The sequence below is a fragment of the Copadichromis virginalis genome, linkage group LG19 (assembly GCF_057382275.1).
Source record: "Copadichromis virginalis isolate Kocher_CV1m ecotype Utaka linkage group LG19, C_Virginalis_male_GT1.1, whole genome shotgun sequence".
Lineage (NCBI taxonomy): Eukaryota > Metazoa > Chordata > Actinopteri > Cichliformes > Cichlidae > Copadichromis > Copadichromis virginalis.
The window spans coordinates 2,735,749-2,761,462 of record NC_140636.1 but is presented as its reverse complement, the minus strand read 5'-3'; the positions used below and the strand labels follow the sequence as shown (position 1 = coordinate 2,761,462).

Here is a 25,714-nt window from a genome sequence, read left to right as displayed (position 1 = left end):
TGGTAGCGCACTCCCAGTGCTTGCTTGGAAGTGTAGGGGTTTTTTTCGGTGTAAAAAGAAGTTTTCTTCCCACGCACAACGGACACTAATGTTTTTGTCACTTTTTATGGAATCAAACTCAAAATAAGGTCAGTACTTCCACGCTTTAAACACTGCACGCATAGATACCCACTGCGTTTCTGAATCATGAATAATCCAGACAGCCATTGATTTTAATTGAGCTGCCCAATAGTACATTCTGAAGTTAGGCAACTTGAGGCCCCCTTTTTCTTTTCCAGACATTAAGATTTTGACTCTGACCCTTGGTCGTTTATTCTGCCAGATAAATTTAGATGTAATGCTTTCTAATAATTTGAATGCAGACTGTGGGATCAAAATGGGTAGGTTCTGAAATAGGAATAGTAGGCGTGGAAGAATATTCATCCTTATACATTCAATCCTCCCCATAAAAGTGAGTGGGAGTAGGGTCCATCTGTCCAAGTCCCCCTTAATCTCCTTGAACATCCGATCATAATTGAGTGCAAGTAACTGATTGGTTTTAGGAGTAATAATTACCCCCAAGTATCTGAAGCCCTGTTTGGAGTGTCTAAAAGATACAAGATGATCTAGCTGTGTGGGCCAGTTGCCAACAATCATTAACGCCTCAGATTTATTTGTATTTATTTTATAACCTGACACTGTACCATAATCTCTAAGGTTGCTCAGAAGGGCCGGGACAGAGGTGACCGGATTCTCTAAAAATAGCAGAATATCATCTGCGAAAAGTGACAGCTTATGTTGTGTATTGGTTTCATCTCTAATTCCTTGTAGGAGAGGGTTGGATTTTTATATAGTGTTTGGACCCATGAGATAAAAGTCTCATTGAAACCCATGTGCCTGAGAATCTGTTGCAGGAAGTCCCAATCTACCCGGTCAAAGGCCTTTTCCGCATCCAGGCTCAAGAACATTGATGAGGTGTCCCTTTCCTGTGCCATAATCTGAAGATTGAGGGCCCTTCTAACATTATCTGAACCTTGCCTATGGGAAATAAAACCTGTTTGGTCAGGTTTCACTATTTTTTTTATGTTTTTGGATTCTATTTGCAATAATGGCTGTAAGAATTTTTAAATCAACACAAAGCAAGCTGATAGGGCGATAAGACATGCATAAAGTCCGGTCCTTGCTTTCTTTATGGATGACACTAATAATAGCTTCAGACCATGACTGGGGGGGATCACCTTTAAATAATGCATAATTATAAACTTTGCATAACAATGGTGTTAGCTCCTTTTCAAAAAAATTGTAATACTCCCCAGGCAGTCCATCCACTCCGTGAGACTTGTTGTTTTTCACTTTTCCAATACTGTCTTTTATTTCTTCAATGGTGATTGAATTTGTTATTAGTTCAGCCTCTTCCTGAGACAGTTTACTAAGATTGATCAGGTTAAGAAATTGTTCAATCTTTTCAATCTTATTTGGGACATTTTCTTCTTTATATAATTCCTGGTAATACAGAGAAAATGCTTTTGCAACTTCGTTAGGTTGGCACACTATTTTTCCGGAGTGTGGATATTTGATTTTATGAACAACCCTACTTGATTGCTCTTTACGCAGCTGAAATGCCAGCAGTCGGCTTTTTCCTCTGCTCTTTCAATGAGTTCAAAGTCCCAGTGTCTTTAGTTACCTCATAAACTTTTTCTAATTTCTTAATTTTGTTTTCTAGTTCTGTTTGTTCTGCTAGTCTCTCTTTTTTCAGTCTTGATGAAACTGCTATAATTATCTGTCAAATAACTTTTGGCACTCTCCCACAAGATTGAAGGGGACACCTCATTATTATCATTGAATTGAATATATTCAGTCAGACTCTTCTGAAGTTCTTGTCGAGTTGTTTCATTATTCAAGATAGATACATTGGCTCTCAATATTTAAAATGATTGTTTGGATTCATTCTTAATTTCATACAAACTGGGGCGTGATCAGAGATAGTGATTGCTTCTATGCTACACTGTCTAGTCCTATAAAGGTCCGTCCTAGGCATTAAAAACATGTCTATCCTTGAATGGCTGCAATGTATATGTGAATAGAAAGTAAAATCTTTTTCTTGGGGGTGCAACTGGCGCCACACATCCACTAGGCCCAATTCCTTAATCATTGTATTTAAACTACAAGATTTTGAGGTTCCGGTGATGTCACCCCACCGAATGGCAACTTAACGGGTAGCTCTCTCTCATAATTAATTCTTTCCCCCCGTAAAGCATCTAAATTACTAAAAATCTTTCGACATACAGTAAAGGTATACGCGGGGTGAACATCGGGAAAAGAGACAAGCAGAAAGGGTCGGCAGAGGAACGTACAAATGAAGGGCTTCCTGCAGCAGTGTCACCACCTCGATACGAAGCTAATGCTATGGCTAGTGCGGAGGAAGATTCTGCTTTAACCACGATACTGGAAGAAATATGGGACTTTCAGAGAGAGTTCCAAGATTTCAAGTATGACCTGGTCAGAGTCAACAATAAGATAACCGAAGCAGAGACCCGTATTGCGAAAGTGGAAGACCAAGTGCAAAACACAGAAAAGGTGATGCTAAAGATGCTAAAAATCATCAGCGAGCAAGAAAATAAAATTGTGGACCAGGAAAGCTGGGCCCGGCGAAAGAATCTAAGGCTGTACAACGTACTCGAAGGAGCAGAGGGCTCCTCAATGCCAGCTTTCTTGGGAAAAATATTGAAGGAATGTGTCGATCTCCCCCAGGGCACAGAGCTTGGCATCAAGAGATCACATCGGGCCCTGGGAGCAGCAAGGAACCGAGAAGAAACTCCCCGCTCAATATTAATACGTTTTGCCTGCTTTACTACAAAGGAGGAAGTTTTGCGCAAAGCGTGGGCCAAGAGGACCGTCCTGTTGAACGGTCAGAGAGTATACTTTGACCAGGACTATGCTCCAGCCATCCTGCGGAAACATAAGGACTATGCTGAAGCTAAAAGGGCTTTGAAACAACAGAACATAAGATTTCAGACTCCCTATCCTTCTAAATTGAGGGTTTTCTATCAGGATGGAACTGTGCTCTACTCGACGGCGGAGGAGGCGACTGCGGATATGCGAACCAGGGGATTCCAGATCGCTAAAGTCACACTGAAGCAAACCCTAACCAAGCACTTGTCAAGTTCAGCGTGGGAGACGATGGGGATGTCGCAGCGGTGCGACTCAGAGGGGCACAGAGAAAGAGCCATTCGTGAGCAGTTTCAGATTTTTAGGAGGCGCTCCCCCTCCACTACAGGAGACCAATGAGGATATACTACTCTGTCAAAGTGGGTGAGACAATAGATACCTTCCCCTTACTAGATGAATAGTTAAGACTATCAGAGAGACGATGGAGAAATGCACCTTAAAGGCGAAATCAGGGGCCCTTATCCTTTAGCAAGGAGAGGCTTCCCCCTGCTGGTGGGACTTACACAACATATGTGCCAGGGTCTGATAGGAATCACCCCAACCTTGGAATCACGTTTTTCTTTTTTCTGTTTGGTTTTGAGCAGTTATTATTGTTCATTGTTCAGTTTCTCAGAGGGAGTTGACCAGTCAATAAGTTATACAAGTTCTGATACTTCATTTTATGAAAAGTGAGTGCCACGACCTTCCCCAGTCCCCCAAACCCCTGACAGGCCATCACCCTCCTCCCCCTCCCTTTCTCCCTCCTCCCCACACCTGAAATTCACTGAGGAGATGATGGAGCGGGTCAATGCTGGGCTCAGATCTACCCCCCGTCCCAATTCCTTTTTGTCCCCCATAAACCCCCCACCAGAGCGGCCAAAGGTTCGCCATCGAGCCCCACCCTGTCATGGTCCCTGTGCCCCGCTGGTCAATCCTCTATTGGGCAATATGTTTGTGGTTTGTTTGCTCTCTCGCCCTCTCTCTCTCACTCTCTCTCTCTCTCGCCACGGCGATGCTCACTGCGGGCTCCCGCTGCTGGCCCACACACCTGCTCATCACCACACCGGCCGCTGATCCCAGCTGATTACTGCACTACTTAGATGGCGAGTCTGCACTAGTCTTCGCTGGATCGTTGAGCTATCAGTGTCAGTTAGACTTGTGTTTCGGCTAACCTTCACCTTGAGAATTTCTTATTATTATCCTGCTAACCCGACGTTTTGTGTGTAGATCGTTTTTGGAACCCGATGCGGAGAGGAGTGATTGAAGGGGGAACGTTTTGTACAGAAAGTGTGGAACACCCTTCTCCCAACCCTGTTTCCCACGGACCCTGGCGACCCGGACCCGTTTCCCCTGCACGTTGTATATAGCCACTTGGTGTATGTGTTCACTGTAAATAAACGCACTGTCCTTCGCTTAAAGGAAAACCCTGGCCTGCGCCTGAGTCTCTTTCGGAACCCCTAACACACCCTCAACAGAGCAATCGAAGTCACATTGCCCAGCCTCGCCCCCCTTAGTTCCTCTTCATGCCCTGTCTCCGCAGTCTGATGCGTGATGTGTGAAGGGTCCGGGCTGTGAGGATTATGGCAGTGATGACTTTTCCCAGGAGAAGCTGGGACCCTGTTTACTAGAAGGTTTTAAAATTTCTGTACTTTTAGGTGACAGGAGACATGTGGCCTGGTCAAAACACAGAGAGCTGCACTCTAAAAGATCTTTAAACATAGTAAACATACCTTGTGTGCCACAGACTGCTCCCAAACACGAGGGGACAAGTAATACCTCTAAAACACTTAAGTTGGCTTTATTAAACATTAGATCTCTAGCTGGGAAAACATTTTTAATTAATGATTTAATCACTGAGCACAGCCTTGATTTTATGTTTTTAACTGAAACTTGGTTGGACCAAAGTAACAGTGGAGCTGTTCTCATCGAGACGACCCCTCCTAACTACAGTTTTATCAGTGAGGTCAGGGCGAGCAGGAGAGGAGGAGGGGTTGCTGTCTTATTTAATGAATCATTTCAATGTAAGCAGCTATCTCCTGGAAGTTTTCAGTCTTTTGAATATGTGGCTTTACAGCTGAAGGCCCCATCCAAAGTTGTGTTTCTTAATGTTTACAGGCCTCCCAAATACTGCACAGACTTTTTTAATGACCTCAGTGAACTGCTGTCTGTGATCTGTGTTGATTTTGACTGTGTAATTATTGCTGGGGATTTTAACATTCATGTGGACAACCCTCAGGACAAAGGGACTAAAGACCTGAGTAACACTCTGGGCAACTTTGGGCTGACTCAGCATGTAACAGAGGCCACACATAATAGAGGACACACTCTTGACCTACTGATCTCCAAAGGCCTGAGCATTTCAAAGGTTACTGTGTCTGATGTGGGCCTGTCTGATCATTACTGTGTTTTCTTTGAAAGTAAAACCTCAGCCCACACAAATATATCAACAACAGTGATCACAAAACGGTGTATAACTGAACACAGTAGTGCAATTTTTAACCAGGTCTTCCCATTAACACCTGACCTGCCCAGAGGGTCAGTCAATGAGCTCGTCAATAGCTTCAATGCTAACATGTTAAATGTAATGGACACTATTGCTCCCATTAAGGTGAAGGTTATCTCTGGAAGGAAAAAGTCTCCATGGAGAAACTCCACACTGGTGAAAAATGAAAAAAGAGAGTGTAGGAAAGCTGAGCGCAGATGGAGAAAAACAAACCTCCAGGTTCATTATGACATTTATAAAGAGAAACTTCACAATTATAATTTACAACTGAGGAATGCAAGGAGGTCCTACTTCTCTGACATCATCACTAAAAACAGCCATAATGCTCGGGTCTTATTTTCTACAGTTGACAGGCTAACAAACCCTCCTGTGTCAGTGGCAGCTGAACTTCATTCGACCATGGCCTGCAATGACTTTGCCAAATTCTTCACTGAAAAAATCCAAAAAATTAGACAAGCAATTGGTACATCAACAGCAGATCCAGGATATGTACTGTGTCCACCAAAAAACTGTTTAAACACCATGAAACAGTTTCAACCTATTAACAGCAAAGACCTGGAGGACATCTTAGGTCAACTGAACTCCTCCTCCTGCTGTTTAGATGTCCTGCCAACAAGTTTTTTCAAAAAGGTCTCAAAGAGTTTAGAGTCAGACCTGTTACAGATCGTCAACTTTTCTTTATTATCAGGTGTGTTTCCAGAATCACTAAAAACTGCTGTAATCAAACCTATACTGAAAAAGGACAATCTTGACAAGACACAAATGAACAACTACAGGCCGATCTCAAATCTCCCGTTTTTAAGTAAGATCATTGAAAAAGCAGTTTCTCAACAGCTCAGTTACTTCTTAAAACAGAATAATTGCTACGATGCCTTCCAGTCAGGTTTTAGACAGAACCACAGCACTGAAACCGCTCTGACCAAAGTGTTTAATGACATATGTCTGAATACAGACAGTGGAAAAATGTCAGTCCTAGTTTTACTGGATCTCAGTGCAGCATTTGATACAGTTGACCACAACATATTACTCAAACGACTGGAGAACTGGACAGGTCTTTCAGGAACTGTACTAAACTGGTTCAAAACATACGTAGAAAACAGGAAATACTTTGTATCAATAGGTAACTTCACATCTGAGCAGACAAGTATCACATGTGGAGTTCCCCAAGGTTCCATCTTGGGACCCCTTCTGTTTAACATCTACATGCTCCCACTGGCACAGATTATAAACAACAACAAAATAAACTATCACAGCTATGCAGATGACACACAAATATATATCACAATGTCACCAGGAGACCGAGGCCCTGTACAGGCTCTTGGTAAATGCATTGAGGAAATCAATGACTGGTTGTGCCACAATTTTCTCCAGCTAAACAAAAACAAAACTGAGGTAATAGTCTTTGGCGCCAAAGAAAAACGATTACAGGTCACCAGAGAACTTCAATCTATACATCTAAAAACCACAAACCAGGCGAGAAATTTGGGTGTAGTGATGGATGCAGACCTAAACTTAGAAAAACACATTAAGACAATAACAAAGTCAGCTTACTATCACCTCAAGAATATATCAAGGATAAAAGATCTGATGTCTCAACAGGACCTGGAAAAACTAGTCCATGCATTCATCTTTAGTAGGCTTGATTACTGTAACAGCATCTTTACAGGTCTACCTAAAAAATCAGTCAGACAACTACAGCTCATTCAGAACTCTGCTGCTCGAGTCCTCACTAAGACCAAAAAAGTGGACCACATCAGTCCAGCTCTGAGGTCCTTACACTGGCTGCCTGTCCGTCAGAGGATAGACTTTAAAGTTCTGATGCTGGCCTATAAAGCTCTGAATGGTTTAGGACCAAAATACATCAATGACCTCCTGACCCAGTATGAACCATCCAGATCCCTCAGGTCATCTGGATCCGGTCTTTTATCAGTTCCCAGAGTCAGAACCAGACACGGAGAAGCTGCATTCAGCTTTTATGCTCCTTATATCTGGAACAAACTCCCAGAAAGCCTCAGATCAGCTGAAACACTCAGTTTATTTAAATCCAGGTTGAAGACTCAACTGTTCTCAGCTGCATTTGAATAAAGCACCAAATCCACACTTTAAGCTTAAATTTCAAAACTTACATTTAACTACTGATTTTATCTACTGTTCTGATTTTATCTGTTTTGATTTTATATACTGTTGTTTGTTTGTTTGTTTGTTTGTTAATTAGTTAGTTAGTTTATTTGCTTGTTTTATTCAATTTTAAATCATGCTTTTTATTTGTTCTTGTTTCTAATGTCTCTGTAAAGCACTTTGAATCACCTTGTTGTTGAATTGTGCTATACAAATAAACTTGCCTTGCCTTGCCAAAGGGATTAACCTCCTAGGACCTGGCGTCCACATACAGTGGGGCAAAAAAGTATTTAGTCAGCCACCAATTGTGCAAGTTCCCCCACTTAAAATGATGACAGAGGTCAGTAATTTGCACCAGAGGTACACTTCAACTGTGAGAGACAGAATGTGAAAAAAAAATCCATGAATTCACATGGTAGGATTTGTAAAGAATTTATTCGTAAATTAGGGTGGAAAATAAGTATTTGGTCACCTCAAACATGGAAAATCTCTGGCTCTCACAGACCTGTAACGTCTTCTGTAAGAAGCTTTTCTGTCCCCCACTCGTTACCTGTATGAATGGCACCTGTTTGAACTCATCATCTGTATGAAAGACACCTGTCCACAGCCTCAAACAGTCAGACTCCAAACTCCGCCATGGCCAAGCTTTCGAAGGACACCAGGAAAAGTATTGTAGACCTGCACCAGACTGGGAAGAGTGAATCTACAATAGGCAAGCAGCTTGGTGTGAAAAAAATCAACTGTGGGAGCAATCATCAGAAAATGGAAGACATACAAGACCACTGATAATCTCCCTCGATCTGGGGCTCCACGCAAGATCTCATCCCGTGGGGTCAAAATGATCATGAGAACGGTGAGCAAAGATCCCAGAACCACACGGGGGGACCTGGTGAATGACCTGCAGAGAGCTGGGACCAAAGTAACAAAGGTCACCATCAGTAACACACTACAACGGCAGGGAATCAAATCCCGCAGTGCCAGACGTGTTCCGCTGCTGAAGCCAGTGCATGTCCAGGCCCGTCTGAAGTTTGCCAGAGAGCACATGGATGATACAGCAGAGGATTGGGAGAATGTCATGTGGTCAGATGAAACCAAAGTAGAACTTTTTGGTATAAACTCAACTCGTCGTGTTTGGAGGAAGACGAATACTGAGTTGCATCCCAAGAACACCATACCTACTGTGAAGGTGGAAACATCATGCTATGGGGCTGTTTTTCTGCCAAGGGGACAGGACGACTGATCCGTGTTAAGGACAGAATGAATGGGGCCATGTATCGTGAGATTTTGAGCCAAAACCTCCTTCCATCAGTGAGAACTTTGAAGATGAAACGAGGCTGGGTCTTCCAACATGACAATGATCCAAAACACACCGCCCGGGCAACAAAGGAGTGGCTCCGTAAGAAGCATTTGAAAGTCCTAGAGTGGCCTAGCCAGTCTCCAGACCTCAACCCCATAGAAAATCTGTGGCGGGAGTTGAAAGTCCGTGTTGCTCGGCGACAGCCCCAAAACATCACTGCTCTCGAGAAGATCTGCATGGAGGAATGGGCCAAAATACCAGCTACTGTGTGTGCAAACCTGGTAAAGACCTATAGTAAACGTTTGACCTCTGTTATTGCCAACAAAGGTTATGTTACAAAGTATTGAGTTGTATTTTTGTTATTGACCAAATACTTATTTTCCACCCTGATTTACGAATAAATTCTTTACAAATCCTACCATGTGGATTCATGGATTTTTTTTTCACATTCTGTCTCTCACAGTTGAAGTGTACCTCTGGTGCAAATTACTGACCTCTGTCATCATTTTAAGTGGGGGAACTTGCACAATCGGTGGCTGACTAAATACTTTTTTGCCCCACTGTATGTGGACATCACATTTTGGGATGTCTAGACAAAAAATACAAAATTTTGCTGTACAAGGGCGTAGAGCTGGGCGATAGAACGATAACGATATGTATCGCGATATAACTTTTACTCGATAGAGAAATTAAGCTATCGCGATAGACCTCGCCGCTCTTGTCCTCTTAAAAAAAAAAAAAAAAGAAAAAAGGTCAGCCAATCCAAATTAAGTAGCGCAGAGCCGAACCAATCACAGCCGCAGCGTCACGTCGCGTGCCTTGTTACGTACAGCACAAGTGCCAAGCTGCACGTGTGTTTGTTTGGGAAGCAGCCAGCAGGTAATGGAGCCAGCGCACAATGGAGGAAATGAGTGTGCCGACTAGAAAAATCAACCGAGCGTGACCGAAGAGAAAACAGATGATGGTTCCAATGCCGGAGAGATTGTCGAACGGAAGAGCCATAGAAGTTCCGTAGTGTGAAGGTATTTCGGCTATTTCAAGTCTGACAAAAAACAGAGTAGCGTGCACTGTAAATTGTGCCGAAAGCAAGTCTGGAAATACAATAAACTGGTGCATGCCTCACACTGTGCGCCACGTTATTGTTTCGGTGAAATGAATTTCTACAATACTGTTACTGTTAATTCTACTCTCTGCAGTGTTTAAATGCTTACATATACACACAGTTACTGTCCGTCCACACATACGACTTGGTTCTGCTTCTATGCCCCAGCTTTGTTTACTTTTTCCCACCGAGGCTTCTAGACTTCTGATTGGCCAACATTTCTGCACGGTTAGGAATCTAGCACCACCTGCTGCTTTGGCATGTTCATAGCAGCGTTTTCCTTCATTTCTGCCTTTATGTGTGGACGGGATTATTTTTTAAAATGAAAACGGAAAATCTCCGTTTTCAAAAATACCCGTGTACGTGTGGACGTAGCCTCAGTCTCTGACTGGAAGCGCTAATTCGTCATTCGGCTTTTGTCAGACTAAAGTAACTGTTAAAACTGTTTGAAAAGCTAAGCTATACAACAAGGAGAGATTGAGAATTTCCTTTTAGTTCTCAGTTTATTTGATATTGACAAAAGTTAGTCAGTTTTGTCTGTTCTTCTCTAAAACAAACTAAGATTTATTTTTAGAATTAATATTTTGTTTCTAAGTGGAATTGACAATTTAGTCTGTTTCATTTGTTCTATTTTGAAACTTAAACGCTTTAGCGGCTGCCTTTTGTGTAGTTTGCAATATTTGCCTTTATTTATCTGAAAAAGTCTCATGTTCCTTAAGTACATCTACCCTGTTGAACTTATTATGGGAAATAAATATTTAAAAACAAGCTGCTGATTATTTCACATTTTACTTGAGAGCAACGGCACATTTAAATCTTACAAATATAGTTATTTGGCTTATATCGTGATAGATATCGTTATCGCCTGAAATGAAAAAAACATATCGTGATATGAAAAAATCTCATATCGCCCAGCTCTACAAGGGCGTGATATTCACTTATGAGGACATTATACTGCATCTGTTCTATTCTAAATTTAAAGCTAATATCCTCATATGTGGATCTAATTTCTCTCAGAAACAAAAATCAGGTAAAAAAATGCATGCCATGAAAGAGTTCGGGTCTTAGGAGGTTAAGGTTATTTCTTTTAATGTAAATGGGCTTACAAATCCTATTAAGCGAAGCAGGATTCTAACTAAAATGAAGAAAGATCGAGCACAAATCGTATATTTCCAAGAAACCCACTTGACTAATAAAGAACATGAAAAATTCAAGAGAATGGGCTTTACAAACATGTTCTCCTCATCATACAAATCTGGCCGCAGGCGAGGTGTGATGATCCTAATCTCTAGGGATCTAAATTTTGAAAAGTTGTCTGAAATTAAGGATAAGGAAGGGAGGTTTATACTGGCTCGGGGAACGGTTGATGGTAATCTGGTTACATTAATGAATGTTTATGCACCACCAGGAAGTTACCTGAGTTTCTTTAAAAAAATTATTAATATAATGGTGACAGAAACCCAAGGCCCCTTGATTTGTGGCGGCGATCTGAATATTCGCCTGCGGCCGGATTTAGATAGCTCTAATAGAAGAATGCTGGAATCAAGTACTCTGTATAAAAGAGTCTCTGCACTTTTTGAAGAGGTAGATTTAATTGACGTATGGAGAAATCGTTTCCCTACAAGGAGAGATTATTCTCATTACTCAGCTCCACATTCCCTTTATACAAGGATAGATTATTTCATGATGTTTGGAAAAGATAGGGATAAAATCCAATCATGTGAGATGGGTACAATAGACATAAGTGACCATGCACCACAGTATCTGACAATTGATTTAAACGTATACCCCAAAACATCAACATGGACATTGAACTCATCTTTGCTTAAAGATGTAAAATTTAAGAAAGAAGTAATGAAAGAACTCAAAGATTACCTTGAAATAAATGATAACGGAGAAGTGTCACCTCCAATACTATGGGGATGCATTAAAAGCTGTCATAAGAGGGAAGATCATAGCATTTGCCTCTTTTTAGAAAAAAGCTCGAGAGAAAAAAATGGCAGAATTACAAAGGACTCAAAAACAATTAGAAAGTGAGCATAAACAAATGCCTTCAACCAGCACTCTAAAACAACTAACAATGATCAGAAATGAAATAAATAAGCTGAATACACAAGCGATAAAGAGAAAATTACTAACAGAAATATTATGAATGTGTATCAAAATCAATGAAAATTCTTAGCATGGAAACTTAAAAAGAAAATTGCAGAGAATACTATAACTAAAATTAAACACCCAGAGACTGGCAACATGATGACTAATCTACATAAGATACAGGAAGCCTTTGAATCATTTTATAAAGCATTATACGCTAAGGTTCCAGGTGGAGCCGAGTACGAAATTGACAATTTTCTGAATTCTTTATACCTACCAAGTTTGAATGAGGAACAAAATAAAATAATGATTGCAGAAGTGACAGAAACTGAACTCATGAAAGCCATCAATAGATTAAAAACAAACAAGTCACCGGGCTCCGATGGTTATACCGCAGAGTGGTACCAGGGAATTTAAACAGAAATTGATCCCTATATTACTCTCTACTTTCAACTGGGTGTTAAAAAAAGCGCAAATCCCACCGAGTTGGAATGAGGCTATCATCTCGGCTATCCCAAAAGAAGGTAAAGACAAAATTGAGTGTGGCTCATATAGAATAGAATAGAATAGAATAGAATTCAACTTTATTGTCATTGCACATGCACAGGTACAGGGCAACGAAATGCAGTTTGCATCCATCCAGAAGTGCTTTAGTGATATAGATATATTACAATATATATTAGCAATAATATACACCCATCTCTGTCCTCAACATAGATTACAGACTGTTTACCTCTATAATTTCCAGACGAATGGAAGAATCTTTACCCAACCTAATTAGTAATGACCAAACGGGGTTCATAAGAAATCAGCAGACACAGGACAATATACGCAGAACTCTTCATGTAATAAATCAGATACAAACATCTAAAAGTAAAGACATGCTTATGAGTATCGATGCAGAAAAAACTTTTGACTCTGTAAATTGGGACTTTCTTTACAAAGTCTTGAACAAATTTGGCTTACATAATAGAATTATTGATACGGTGAAGGCATTATATACTAACCCTACTGCAAGAATTAAAGTTAATGGTTATCTCTCAAATAGCTTCGCTCTGCAAAGAGGAAATAAACAAGGCTGCGCTTGGTCTCTACTTTTATTCGCATTATACTTAGAACCTCTGGCACAATCAATCAGACAAAACAAAGACATCAAGGGAATAAACATTAGAGAACAGGAACATAAGCTTGCTTGCTATGCAGATGAGATATTAACACACATAACACATAACTCCCTACCTGAACTGATGAATCTATGCCAAAAATTTGGGAAACTTTCTGGGTATAAAATTAATATGTCCAAAACTCAAATACTTAACTATAACTTTAGCCCCCCAGCTCACTTGGTTGCTCAATATCCAATGAGATGGCAAGCAAAATCATTGAAATATTTGGAGTTGTCATACCTAAAGACCTAACTAAATTATTTGAGGAGAATTTTGGTTCCCTGCAGAAGAGAATAGTGGATGATATCAAACGATGGAACATGATTCCCTTTCTAACTTTATACGATCACGAATTGAATCCATCAAAATGAATATTCTGCCAAGATTACTGTATTTATTCCAAACACTACCAATACAAATTGATCAAAGCCAATTTAACGAATGGGACAAAATTATATCACGATTTATACGGGGAGGGAAGAGACCAAGGGTTTGTTTTAAAACTTTACAATTACAAAAAAAGACAGGAGGATGGGGGCTGCTGTCACTAAAAAATTATTTTCGGGCTGCTCAGTTGAAGACTGTGATTAACTGGTGTGATATAAGCTATAAAGCACAATGGAAAAATATTGAGGAGAGCATCTTTTCTTTTCCAATACAAGCTGTCCTGATGGACTTAAACATTAAAAAATATATAGACAAGGTCTACAACCCTTGGGTGAAATGTACACTTAATGTATGGAGAAATGTTATGAGGGAATTTAAATTGGAACAGGACTTGGCTTTATTTAAATAGTATGCATATGACTCTGATTTGCCCCAAATAAATTGGACTCACGTTTTAAAAGTTGGTCTGCTAAAGGATTACCTGCATTCGATAGTCTGACTAAAGATGGGAACTTAATTAGTTTGGATACATTGAAACAAAAATACAATCTGGAAAAGCAGGATTTTTATCGATACTTGCAAATAAGACATATTAAGACAACAATCAGAGTGGCGTCGAACACTAATGTAGATTTGATAGCTATGCTTAAAAAGGCATATAGTGGCAACGTAAATAAAAAACATATTTCCTTTTTGTATACATTTCTTACAAATAAGCTTTCTCACTCAAATGAATATGTGAAGATATTATGGGAACAGGAGGGAGGAGTGTATATAACAAAGGATGAATGGACTCAAATATGGGAACAACAATGGAAATGCACTTCCTCACGAAGATGGAGGGAATTTGGATGGAAAACTATGATACGGTTCTTTATCACCCCTTGTCAAAAGACTCATTATGACGGGAATCCCCCTGTATGTTGGAGAAAATGTGGACACCAACGAGCACACCACGCTCACATAATGTGGGACTGCTCTTTGATCAGGACTTATTGGAAAGACATTCACGAAACACTACAAGAAATTTTCAACTGTACATTCCCTTTTGGAATGAAAACATTTCTTTTTGGATGTACGCCACAGGAATGGTCTAAAAAAGATAAATGTTTACTAAGTGCCTTGCTAGTTGCAAGTAAAAAATGTATAACAAAGAAATGGTTATTACAAGATGTACCAACTTTATCATTGTGGTGGGAAATAACACTAGAGATTTATAGGATGGAGGAGTTAACGGCATATGTGAATAACAGAGTAAGTTGTTTTTTGTCGTGCTGGGATAAGTGGGTCCAATACACCAATATACATAAGCCGAATTTAATTCTCAAATCTTAAAATCAATAATCTGGCTACTGGTCACTCCCGATTGTTCAGTGTTTCTGTTTTGTTTGGTCTATTGCAAATTGTGTTAATCAATGCCTGTAACCCGCATCGTAAACTGTAAAACCCAAAAATAAAAAATGAAAAAAATAAATAAATAAATAAACTACAAGATTTTTTGGATTTGGGGCCATTGTGTGCCGGGAGTCTGGCGACAGCTGTTTTCAAAGTACAATTGAAATCACCTCCCACCAAGATCATTCCTTCAGATGTATCACTCCTGTAACACCTGTAACATTCAGCAGTCGCCTCATTGCTCTGACACACACAACAAAACTATTGACTAGACTACACATTAACTACACAAGATTTGCGCTAAACGTCGCAAATCTGTCACATCTCAAGACACCGCCGTCACTCCTAAAACTTCCCCCTTCCTAAACAACTAAATTCCATGTTGCCATATCATTTTTTGATTGGTCGACATGGTACATTTTTCCACCAATAGTGGGTGGGTTTGTTTTGGTTTTGTTTTTGCTCACAGACAGAGAGTGCTTTCGAGCGTTTTCCTTATAAAACGTCGTTTTTACCGTTTCTTCTCGCAATAAATATAAACAACGATAGTATTCAGGAAGAAAACCAAACATTGCATATATTTAGCAATATGTGTATATTACCACACAGTGTTGGTATTATAGGAACTGCACTGCAAAGGTTTGAGTCCCATCTAACTGAGATTTGGATTTTATCATGTAAATAAGAAGTCTTCATCATATATAAAAGTTAGCCATGCAGTTTCACAGGTTTCCGTGTTGGGACCAATACTTTTTACATTATATATGCTTCTACTGGTTAATGTTGTGTGAAAATACTACATATACTTTCATTGCAATGTAGATGTCTCCCACTTAGAATTATTTAGGAAGACAGATGACAAATCAACTAAATTATGGACATGTCTTAGAGACCTGAAGGTTTGAATGACATATAATTTTCTAATTATAAAATTGGACAAAACTGAGATTACTTTAAATCTCACACGCCATATAATTCCTCTGGATGGCCTCACTGTGGTCTGTGAGGAATCATGGAGGCATTTTTGGTCAGGACAAGTCATGCACACATTAAACAAACATATAGGACTCCTTTCCTTTATCTATGTAATATAGCAAAAATTAGAAATATATGTTTCAGATTTATGCTGAAAAACTGGTTCATGCATTTGCTGTTCTAAAAGTTCCCTGAAAGTTTTCTGTTTTCTTTGTATTATTGTAGGAGTTACCTTAGATTATGATACACCTTGAGGCAAATGTTGTTGTGATTTGGCACTGTATAAATAAAACTCCACTGAACCTTACTTTCCAGGTAGAATATCATAGAGCTGGGCGATATATCGAGTTTTTAAAACATATCGATATATTTTTATACGAGATATAAGATGTGACAATATCCTTTATATCGATATAGTCTATGTTACGTTATAATTATAGTTGTGGAGCCGCAAGTTTGCCTCTCTTTCGTCCACTTTTGTCTCTACGCAACGTTACTCCACCTCGCCTTCACTGAAGACAACTCCCCCTCCTCCCCCATCGCTTCACGTGCAGGCAGCGACAAGACGGACACGGCAAATCTCCGTTAACGAGTTACTGTGCATCGCCCCATGCGTGGGGCTGGACGGCGTCAACGTGCTAACGAGCTAAACATGCTAACGAGCTAACCGCGCTAACGAGCTAACAGCGCTAACCCTAAAATCCTTTCATTCTCTCAAAAGTTGATAGCGCGCCTTGTGTATGAATTCTGGTTGTGCTTGATGGCCGCGAACCGATTTTATGTGGTACACGGCGCTCAGCAATCTGTCAAAATGTTTGAGTACGACTTTGGTAAGCTACGGAGCTGCACCGCTTGATAGATTGTCGGCGCATTACGGCTACCGAGGAGCTTCGCGGAGTGATACGTACTGTGCATCAACGTAATATTACCGTATTGTGTGTGTATAAAGTCCATAAATGGCACCTGTAAGAGACGTGGTTATGAAGCGGATTTCAAACTCCAGGCTATCAGTCACACAGTAAAACTTGGGAACAGAGCAGCTGTGAAATCTGTCTGTCTTTGTTATTACGCTCAGCGTCTTTTAGTTTACATTTTGACTGCACAATTGTGAGCTCTTTGTTTAGCACAAAAACAACCTTGTTTTCTTTTATTTATGGAGCATTATTATTTAATGAATGCTCATAATTTAATTTTGAGTAATTTTTCATGTACATCTGTGCTGTATGTTAATAAAAGTGCCTGTGTGACATCTGGGACACAGCTTTGACTAAGAACTCTCTTTTTGTTCTTACTTTATGGCTTAAAAAAAAAATTATCGAGATATATATCTTATATCGCCATCCAGCTAAAAAATATCGAGATATGAATTTTGGGTCTAGAATATCATATCATAATATATCTCTGATTAACCGGAATTACCCTTTATCACATAAACATTTATAATGGTATCACCACAAACAATAATATGACACAGCCCTACTTGACAGATATGCAAATTCTGAAAACATCATTAAAGTTAAGCAGTATACTAAGCATGTCATTACCCTCTTATTAATCCTTCCACTGCCATTCAGTTCTCTCTTGCCTTTAATGATGTGGTACAGTCAGATTTGATTTTACCACAGAGCAGAGCCGATCATCAGTATGGGGACCAGTATGCTGCATAATTTGCACAGTACAGTTTTCTGTTCTGGTGGCTGCTCATTTACAAACAAGCTCCTTGATTCGTTTTGGCTGGTCTTTCTGTGGTGACGAGGTGACTATTGCAAACAGTCATCTAAAGCAATGAAAAAAATACTGCAGTAAACAGTTTGCTATGATAGCTCAAAATAAACAACAGAGTTAAATATGAAACGATAGACTTGTGTTTAACGTTGTCATATCTCACAGCCCTAATAGCAGCTGTTCTGAAAAAGTAACAGTGCACAGAGGACCTGGATGGGGGAATCAGCCAAATGTGAATCTGTTAAGCTTTGGATTTTTACTGCTCCATTTCCAAAACTTTTAATCACATTTTGCTATTATGGTAACATGACAACAGTATATAGTATATACTGTTTCACTGTATTTCCTTGTGAACTGACCTGTGAATCAATGACAAAGATTAATGCTCCAGTGCCTCTGAAGATCATTTCGTAGTCAAAAGTGGGGTCAAAGAAGTCAATCTGACCAGGAAAGTCCCAGATCTGGAAACTGACAAAGGAGCTGCTGGAGACATCCTCTCTGCAGATCTTATTAGTACTCTCCAGGAACAGAGTCTCACTGGGAGACATTTTATGGAAAACCACTTTCTGGATGGAGGACTTCCCACTCCTTCTCAAGCCCATCAACAAAATACGAGGTTTGACCACACCATTCACGGAATCACTGAAGCCTGGAGCTATAAAACAGCAAAGGGAAACCTTTAGGTGAGCAATTCTAAATTAGACAAGTTCTAAAGATTGGTGCGCACGGTACTCTTAATTAGTGACGGCCAAATGAAGCTTTCTGAAACACTGAGACTTGTATTGAAAAAGGTGTCATTACTCAAAGCTTCTCAACACAGTCCTCTGCGGTGCCATCTGGTGTCCAAAAATATGAAGAGCAGCTTGAATCTACAACTTAAATTGAACTGCTTCAATTAACATTACAACACATCTCAGTACATTTTCCACCAGAGATGGGTGACGTTAGACACTTCAATATATTTCCAGTATGTCAATATAGTATTCACAGCACTTCACTGGTTTCACATTTTACCATCTTACACCCTGGAGTTTGCCAAAAGGCAAAGACGCACGACGTCTAGAGGAAACCAGCCACTGCTCATCACCAGCCAATACCATCCCTCCAGTGAAGCATGGTGGTGACAACATTATGCTGTGGAGATGTTTTGCAGCAGCAGGAACTGAGAGATTATTTACAGTCGAGGGAATGATGTACAATGTACAGAGTCATGAAACAGGAACTGCTAATCCAGTCTGGGTCTTTTTGGACTCCTTTTATCGTAAAGTTCCTGGGAGGGAATTTGCCAAATCTATTATGAAGGAGGGATGGAGGTTAACGAATCTGTTGATTTTAAACATTTAGAGAATTATTGTCAATAGTCCCACTGTTAACTTATTATTATATTTACATTAAATCTGGCTTCTTTCAATTGCGCCAGATTTCTAAAGCTAAGTGTTATATACCACGCAGCGACCTTGAAAAACTTCCACGCTTTTGTGAACTCCAGGTTAGACTATTGTAATTCTCTTTACGTTGGTCTCTAATCCATTCCTCTTCATAGGCTACAGCTTGTTCAGAATGCTGCGGCTCGCCTTCTTACTGGTGCTGGAAAATTTGATTCTATTACTCCAGCTCTTGTTGATTTACACTGGTTCATGTAACTTTTTTATCAAATATCGTATTGAGTTTAAAATTTTGTTACTCACTTTTAAAATTCTGAATAACATTGCGCCCAGTTATCTCACTGATCTCCTTATCTGTATGTTGCCGAGCGCTAAGATCATCGGGTCAATTACTAGTGCCATCGTGCCTTTGCTTCAGCTGCACCTAATCCTTGGAATAGGCTCCCCGCTTCTATTCGTGCCTCAGACTCTATCCAATCCTTCAAATCACAACTGAAAGCTTACTTATTTAACCTGGCCTTCCTGACCAGTTAGTGCCCTTATCGCATCTAAACGAATTAATTTCACTACTGGTTCTTTTAACTTCTTAGTTGATATTCTGTATCTATGAACTGACCTTCCTTCTGAACTGAGGTCTGATACCTATTTTTTTTTTTTACCTCACTCTTCTTGTCTATTAGTGCCTCCCTTCTGTCTGTGCTAGTACCTGATCTGTATTTTGTTAATTGATTTATTTTGATCTTGTGTATTATTGTGAAGCACTTTGAAATACCTTTGGTTTATAAATGTGCTATACAAATAAAACTGTATTGCATTGTGTTGTATTGTATATTTGAATGACACATTGATCATTGTTATTACTTTTTTAATTGCTAATTGGTATTTAATAGCCATTTCAAGGAGTGGGAGGAGCCACTGGATATTTAGTCAGGGACTAGTGTGCCAGGTCATGATGGAGAGTGGACCATAGTAGCCTATTGTTAGGAGCCCTCATTAACGCGGTTTAGGCTAGTGCAGAGCTGTTTCTATTTAATTTAGAATTATCTTTAAATTGAAGGTTTCTTGTTTTTCCTTTGTTTCTTTGTAAAGTCTTTCTACTCCTACTTGGCTGCAAAAGTAGTTCTACTTGAGCAAAAGTTGTGAATATTTTTGTACACCTTATATTGTTATATTGTTCTTATATTGTTTTTTAATCATTTGCAATCGTTTTTTTTTAGATTTCTCCATATAATTTGTTAATTTGCAAGAATTTTGAAACTTTGTCTTCATGGGGTGTTATTACAAATTCATTTCATCTATTTAATTGTATTTAATCTAACATGACAACATGTGGAACAAGTGAAGCGCTGTCGATAAATGACTTGTGTCAAGCCAGCCTCCAATTCGAGACTTGCAGTCAAGCCAGCCTCCAGTTTGTTTTACGTTCCCTGTGTATTCAAAGTATTACGGGAATGGATGTGGAAACCGGATTTCAAAATAAAAGCCAACTTCGAGTGAATTAACAGATATGTTAAGAACATAATAACATATAATTTAGGCTTTTTTTTTTTACAAACTCTAATGTTAGATCTATATGACACAGCCTTGTACCCTAATTGTGCCCTGTCACTATCAAGGCCATCTTATTTTGGATTTCAAAGTAAAAGCCCTGTGAATCTTCATTTTTGAACTACTCTTTCAATGACTTAATAATGCTCTTAAAAGCAAAAGTCGTATTTCCAAATACTATTTGAACTTTATATCAACACTTTCCAACCACAGTCTTTTTACAGTGATACCATATCAATATCAAGTCAGTCTGATTTTGCCTTTCATAGTAATGGCCCTTTGAAATTGTCCATAATTTACTTAATCTTCTAACGATTCAAAATGCTCTAAAATGAAAAATTCTTGTTTCCACAGGGTAATTCCACCTTAGATCAACAGTATACAGCCCCACAGTGATACCATATCAATATCAAGTCATTCTGATTATGCCTTCCAAAGTAAAAGCCTTTTCAAATTGTCCACAATTGACCTAACTTTCAGTGATTTCAAAATGCTCTAAAATGGAAATTTCGTGTTTCCACAGGATAATTCTACTCCAGATCAACAGTATACAGCCCCACAGTGATACCATATTAATATCAAGTCATTCTGATTTTGCCTTCCAAAATAAAAGACTTTTCAAATTGCCAAGATACGACCTACTCTTTTAAAGATTTCAAAATGCTCTAAAAGTGAAAATTGCTGTTTCCACAGAATAATTTCACTTTAAATCAACAGTATACAACCCCACAGAGATACGATGTTAAGATCAAGTCACTCTGATTTTGCCTTCCAAAATAAAAGTATTTTCAAATTGCCCGTAGACGACCTACTTGTTTGACGATTTCAAAATGCTCTTAAATTGAAAGATGCTGTTTCCACAGGATAATTCCACTTTAGATCAACAGTATCCAACCCGACAGTAAAACCATGTAAATTTCATGTTGGTCTGATTTCGCCTTTCAAATTAATGGCCCGTCGAATTTGTCCATATGTGATATACTCTTTCAATTATTTCAGAATGTTTTAAAAATGAAAATTGCTGTTTCAACACATATTGGGTTTTCATTTTGAAAAGCAAAATCAGACTCAATTGATTATGACAGAATTGAATCATAAAGATGATGTAAAAGGAAGCTGAAATTGCCACTAGGTTGTAATTGATAGTACGTTTATATTTTAAGTCTGTGGAAAGATGTCATTCTAAATAAAGAAATTACAAAACAGCTTGCAAACCAACCATGACATCTTTCCACAGACTTAAAATATAAACGTACTATCAATTACAACCTAGTGGCAATTTCAGCTTCCTTTTACATCATCTTTATGATTCAATTCTGTCATAATCAATTGAGTCTGATTTTGCTTTTCAAAATGAAAACCCAATATGTGTTGAAACAGCAATTTTCATTTTTAAAACATTCTGAAATAATTGAAAGAGTATATCACATATGGACAAATTCGACGGGCCATTAATTTGAAAGGCGAAATCAGACCAACATGAAATTTACATGGTTTTACTGTCGGGTTGGATACTGTTGATCTAAAGTGGAATTATCCTGTGGAAACAGCATCTTTCAATTTAAGAGCATTTTGAAATCGTCAAACAAGTAGGTCGTCTACGGGCAATTTGAAAATACTTTTATTTTGGAAGGCAAAATCAGAGTGACTTGATCTTAACATCGTATCTCTGTGGGGTTGTATACTGTTGATTTAAAGTGAAATTATTCTGTGGAAACAGCAATTTTCACTTTTAGAGCATTTTGAAATCTTTAAAAGAGTAGGTCGTATCTTGGCAATTTGAAAAGTCTTTTATTTTGGAAGGCAAAATCAGAATGACTTGATATTGATATGGTATCACTGTGGGGCTGTATACTGTTGATCTAAGGTGGAATTACCCTGTGGAAACAGGAATTTTCCATTTTAGAGCATTTTGAAATTGTTCCAGGATCAAGTCAGATATGGGCAGTTTGAAAATGCTTTTATTTTTGAAAGCAAAATCAGAATGACTTGATATTGATATGGTAACATCGTGAGGTTGTATACTGTTGAACTAAAGTGAAATTATCCTGTGGAAACAGCAAAATTCTGTTTAAGAACATTTTGAAATCGTCAAAAAAGTAGGCCGTATATGCTCAATTTGAAAGGGCATTTATTTTGGAAGGCATAATCAGAATGACTTGATATTGATATGGTATCACTGTGGGGCTGTATACTGTTGATCTAAGGTGGAATTACCCTGTGGAAACAAGAATTTTTCATTTTAGAGCATTTTGAATCGTTAGAAGATTAAGTCAATTATGGACAATTTCAAAGGGCCATTACTATGAAAGGCAAAATCAGACTGACTTGATATTGATATGGTATCACTGTAAAAAGACTGTGGTTGGAAAGTGTTGATATAAAGTTCAAATAGTATTTGGAAATACGACTTTTGCTTTTAAGAGCATTATTAAGTCATTGAAAGAGTAGTTCAAAAATGAAGATTCACAGGGCTTTTACTTTGAAATCCAAAATAAGATGGCCTTGATAGTGACAGGGCACAATTAGGGTACAAGGCTGTGTCATATAGATCTAACATTAGAGTTTGTAAAAAAAAAAAAAGCCTAAATTATATGTTATTATGTTCTTAACATATCTGTTAATTCACTCGAAGTTGGCTTTTATTTTGAAATCCGGTTTCCACATCCATTCCCGTAATACTTTGAATACACAGGGAACGTAAAATCAACTGGAGGCTGGCTTGACTGCAAGTCTCGAATTGGAGGCTGGCTTGACACCAGTGATAAATGCCAGTACCCCTGGCACTTCTGTAGGTGTGCACAGTTGACATTATCATGCTGTACACAACTTCGCTAGTTACGCCCACGATTGTAGAGAAAACAGCCCGTTTTCCGAGTGTGTGACCTTCCAAAGCAGTGAAGTTGCAAAAATCCCATACCTCTGTCCTCACAGCTCAGGTCGGCATCAGAGAACGCCTCCAGGTCGTACTCGTCGTCGTCATATTCCAGAGCTTCGTCCTCCTCTCCGCACAGGACTGAAACTTTCTCACTGGTCATGCTGATGTTTTGTTTTGGATTCAAACTGCTCGTGGTATCCAGCTTTCCCACAGCGTTCACCTGATACGTGAGCGCCATGCCGGTGAACTTTCACCCGCGGTCCCCGCCTCCAGTCGCTGCATACGCAGCCAAGCAGGGAGGTGTCAAAGCGTAGGTTTAGCTTTACAACACTCCGTCTCATACTGTAGTAAAGTATTTAGAAGCAAATTAAAATTACATTTCTGATAAATATTTATTTAAGATTTGCTTTACTATTTATTTCAAAAAAGGTCTACACATTAAAAGAAAGCAAAGCATTAGGGTAATAGGGAAAAGACATCTGAATGATCTTCAGACGTATGTGGCTGTGAAACAATAGCTGCATCCATCTTGGGGTGACTGTGGCTCAGGGGATTTGGAAGCTCATCTGTAACTGGAAGGTTGCTGGTTCAGGCTGCTCTCTCTGTCCTGGTCGTTGTGTCCTTGGGCAAGACACCTTACCCTACTGGTGATAGCCAGAGGGGCCGATGGCACGATATGGCAGCCTCGCTTCTGTCAGTCTTCCCCCAGGGCAGCTGTGGCTACAACTATAGCTGCCTCCACCAGTGTGTGAATGTGAGAGTGAATGAATAGTGGCATTGGAAAGCGCTTTGGGTGCCTAGAAAAGCGCTATATAAATGCACTCCATTATTATTAAAACATGATAATAATAATAATAGCACCATGCCGAGTGTGTGTTTTGTTGTTGTTTTCCCATCGACCTATTTATCTGTGCTGTGCTTTTTTGGAAATCGAATTTCCCAGAGGAACCCACCCGAGGGATTAATAAAGTTCTATCTTATCCTTATTACTAAATATGTGTTTCATTTTTACACCTTTTTCTGAGTCTTCTTGTTTGTTTCTTGTTTGTCTCTGTGGAGAACCTAATTGTTTTCACATGGGACCAACTGAACACATCAGTGATACTGAATGGAACCAGACCTGTGAGGAGCCAAGGAGGACAGAACGGGGCTGTAGAACTAAGCAAAGAGTTAAGAGGGGGATATACACTTACTGTCCACTTTATTGGGGACACTTATTCAACTTCTCATTAACACAGATGTCTAATTAGCCAATTACAAAACAGCAACTCAATAATATTTTATTTATTCTTTTTATTATTAGTCCTTTATTTATCCAGGTAAAAAAAATCTTATTGAGATAAAAATTCTCATTTCCAAGAGAGACCTGACATCATGGCAGCAAAAGTCAAAAACATGTACACAACAAATAGAATATCCCATACAAACATGTGAACAATATACAATAACAGATTAATTAAGAGCAACATTAAAAACAATCACACTGAGTAAAAGAGTCATTGTCTTGTTCCTTTAAGAGGGACTTAAACTCCCCCAAGGTAAGCAATTCTGATCATTTCAGTTCCTTCTGCAGATTATTCCAGAAAACAGGGGCAGCATATTTAAAAACCTTTTTTCCTAATTCTCTTCTGATTTTTGTGGACAATCAATTGTGAGAACGAAGGCTGTATTGGTTGTGTTTTTACCAGTGTTGGGTAAGTTACTTTAAATTAGTAACTTAGTTACATTACTAGTTACTCCTATCAAAAGTAACTCAGTTACTTCAAGTTACTCGTTACTTTCAAAGTAACTAGTTACTAGGGAACGGAACTTTGGTTTTACCCAGAATTCTCTTATTAATGTGTTGCTTCCCTAACTGGATGCCCAGCAAGGATGCCAGTCTTCTAGCTTGCTTACATGTTAGCACTATCCTGCCACAAGTACACTGTGCCACCTAATGGCCTGAACCTAAAATGGTTAAAATGGCAGTGTAGTAGTGCGAGTGCAAGTTAATGATGAAATGCATGAAACTAAATTAGAAATTAACAAAAAGCTGAAAATTTAAATTGTTAAAAGTTTCAATGTGAATAGTTGTTTTTTGTATTATATGATTTATTTATTACATTTTATGTGGAGTGAATAAATAAAAGTATATTTACGGTGGCCCCCAGAGACAAAGCACGTACAAACTCCAAAACACGTACGAACTCCGAAGCACGTACAAAACACAACAGAAGTGCTCCAGGATGCTAGGG

At 39.0% G+C, this 25,714-nt stretch overlaps 1 protein-coding gene across 2 annotated transcripts in view; it reads right to left on the bottom strand.

Annotated features, from left to right (window-relative positions):
- Window positions 1-23,733, bottom strand: part of rragd (ras-related GTP binding D) — an 87,388-nt gene extending 63,655 nt beyond the window's left edge. For both annotated transcript variants that reach the window (XM_085441439.1, XM_085441440.1), the window contains exons 1-2: window positions 23,523-23,733; window positions 18,029-18,324 (exon numbers count right to left, since the gene is read on the bottom strand). In XM_085441439.1, the coding sequence (XP_085297565.1) occupies window positions 18,029-18,324; window positions 23,523-23,718 (492 nt within the window). In that variant the 5' untranslated portion in view covers window positions 23,719-23,733. The remainder of the gene's footprint in view (window positions 1-18,028; window positions 18,325-23,522) is intronic.
- Between the last annotated feature and the right edge of the window lie 1,981 nt (window positions 23,734-25,714).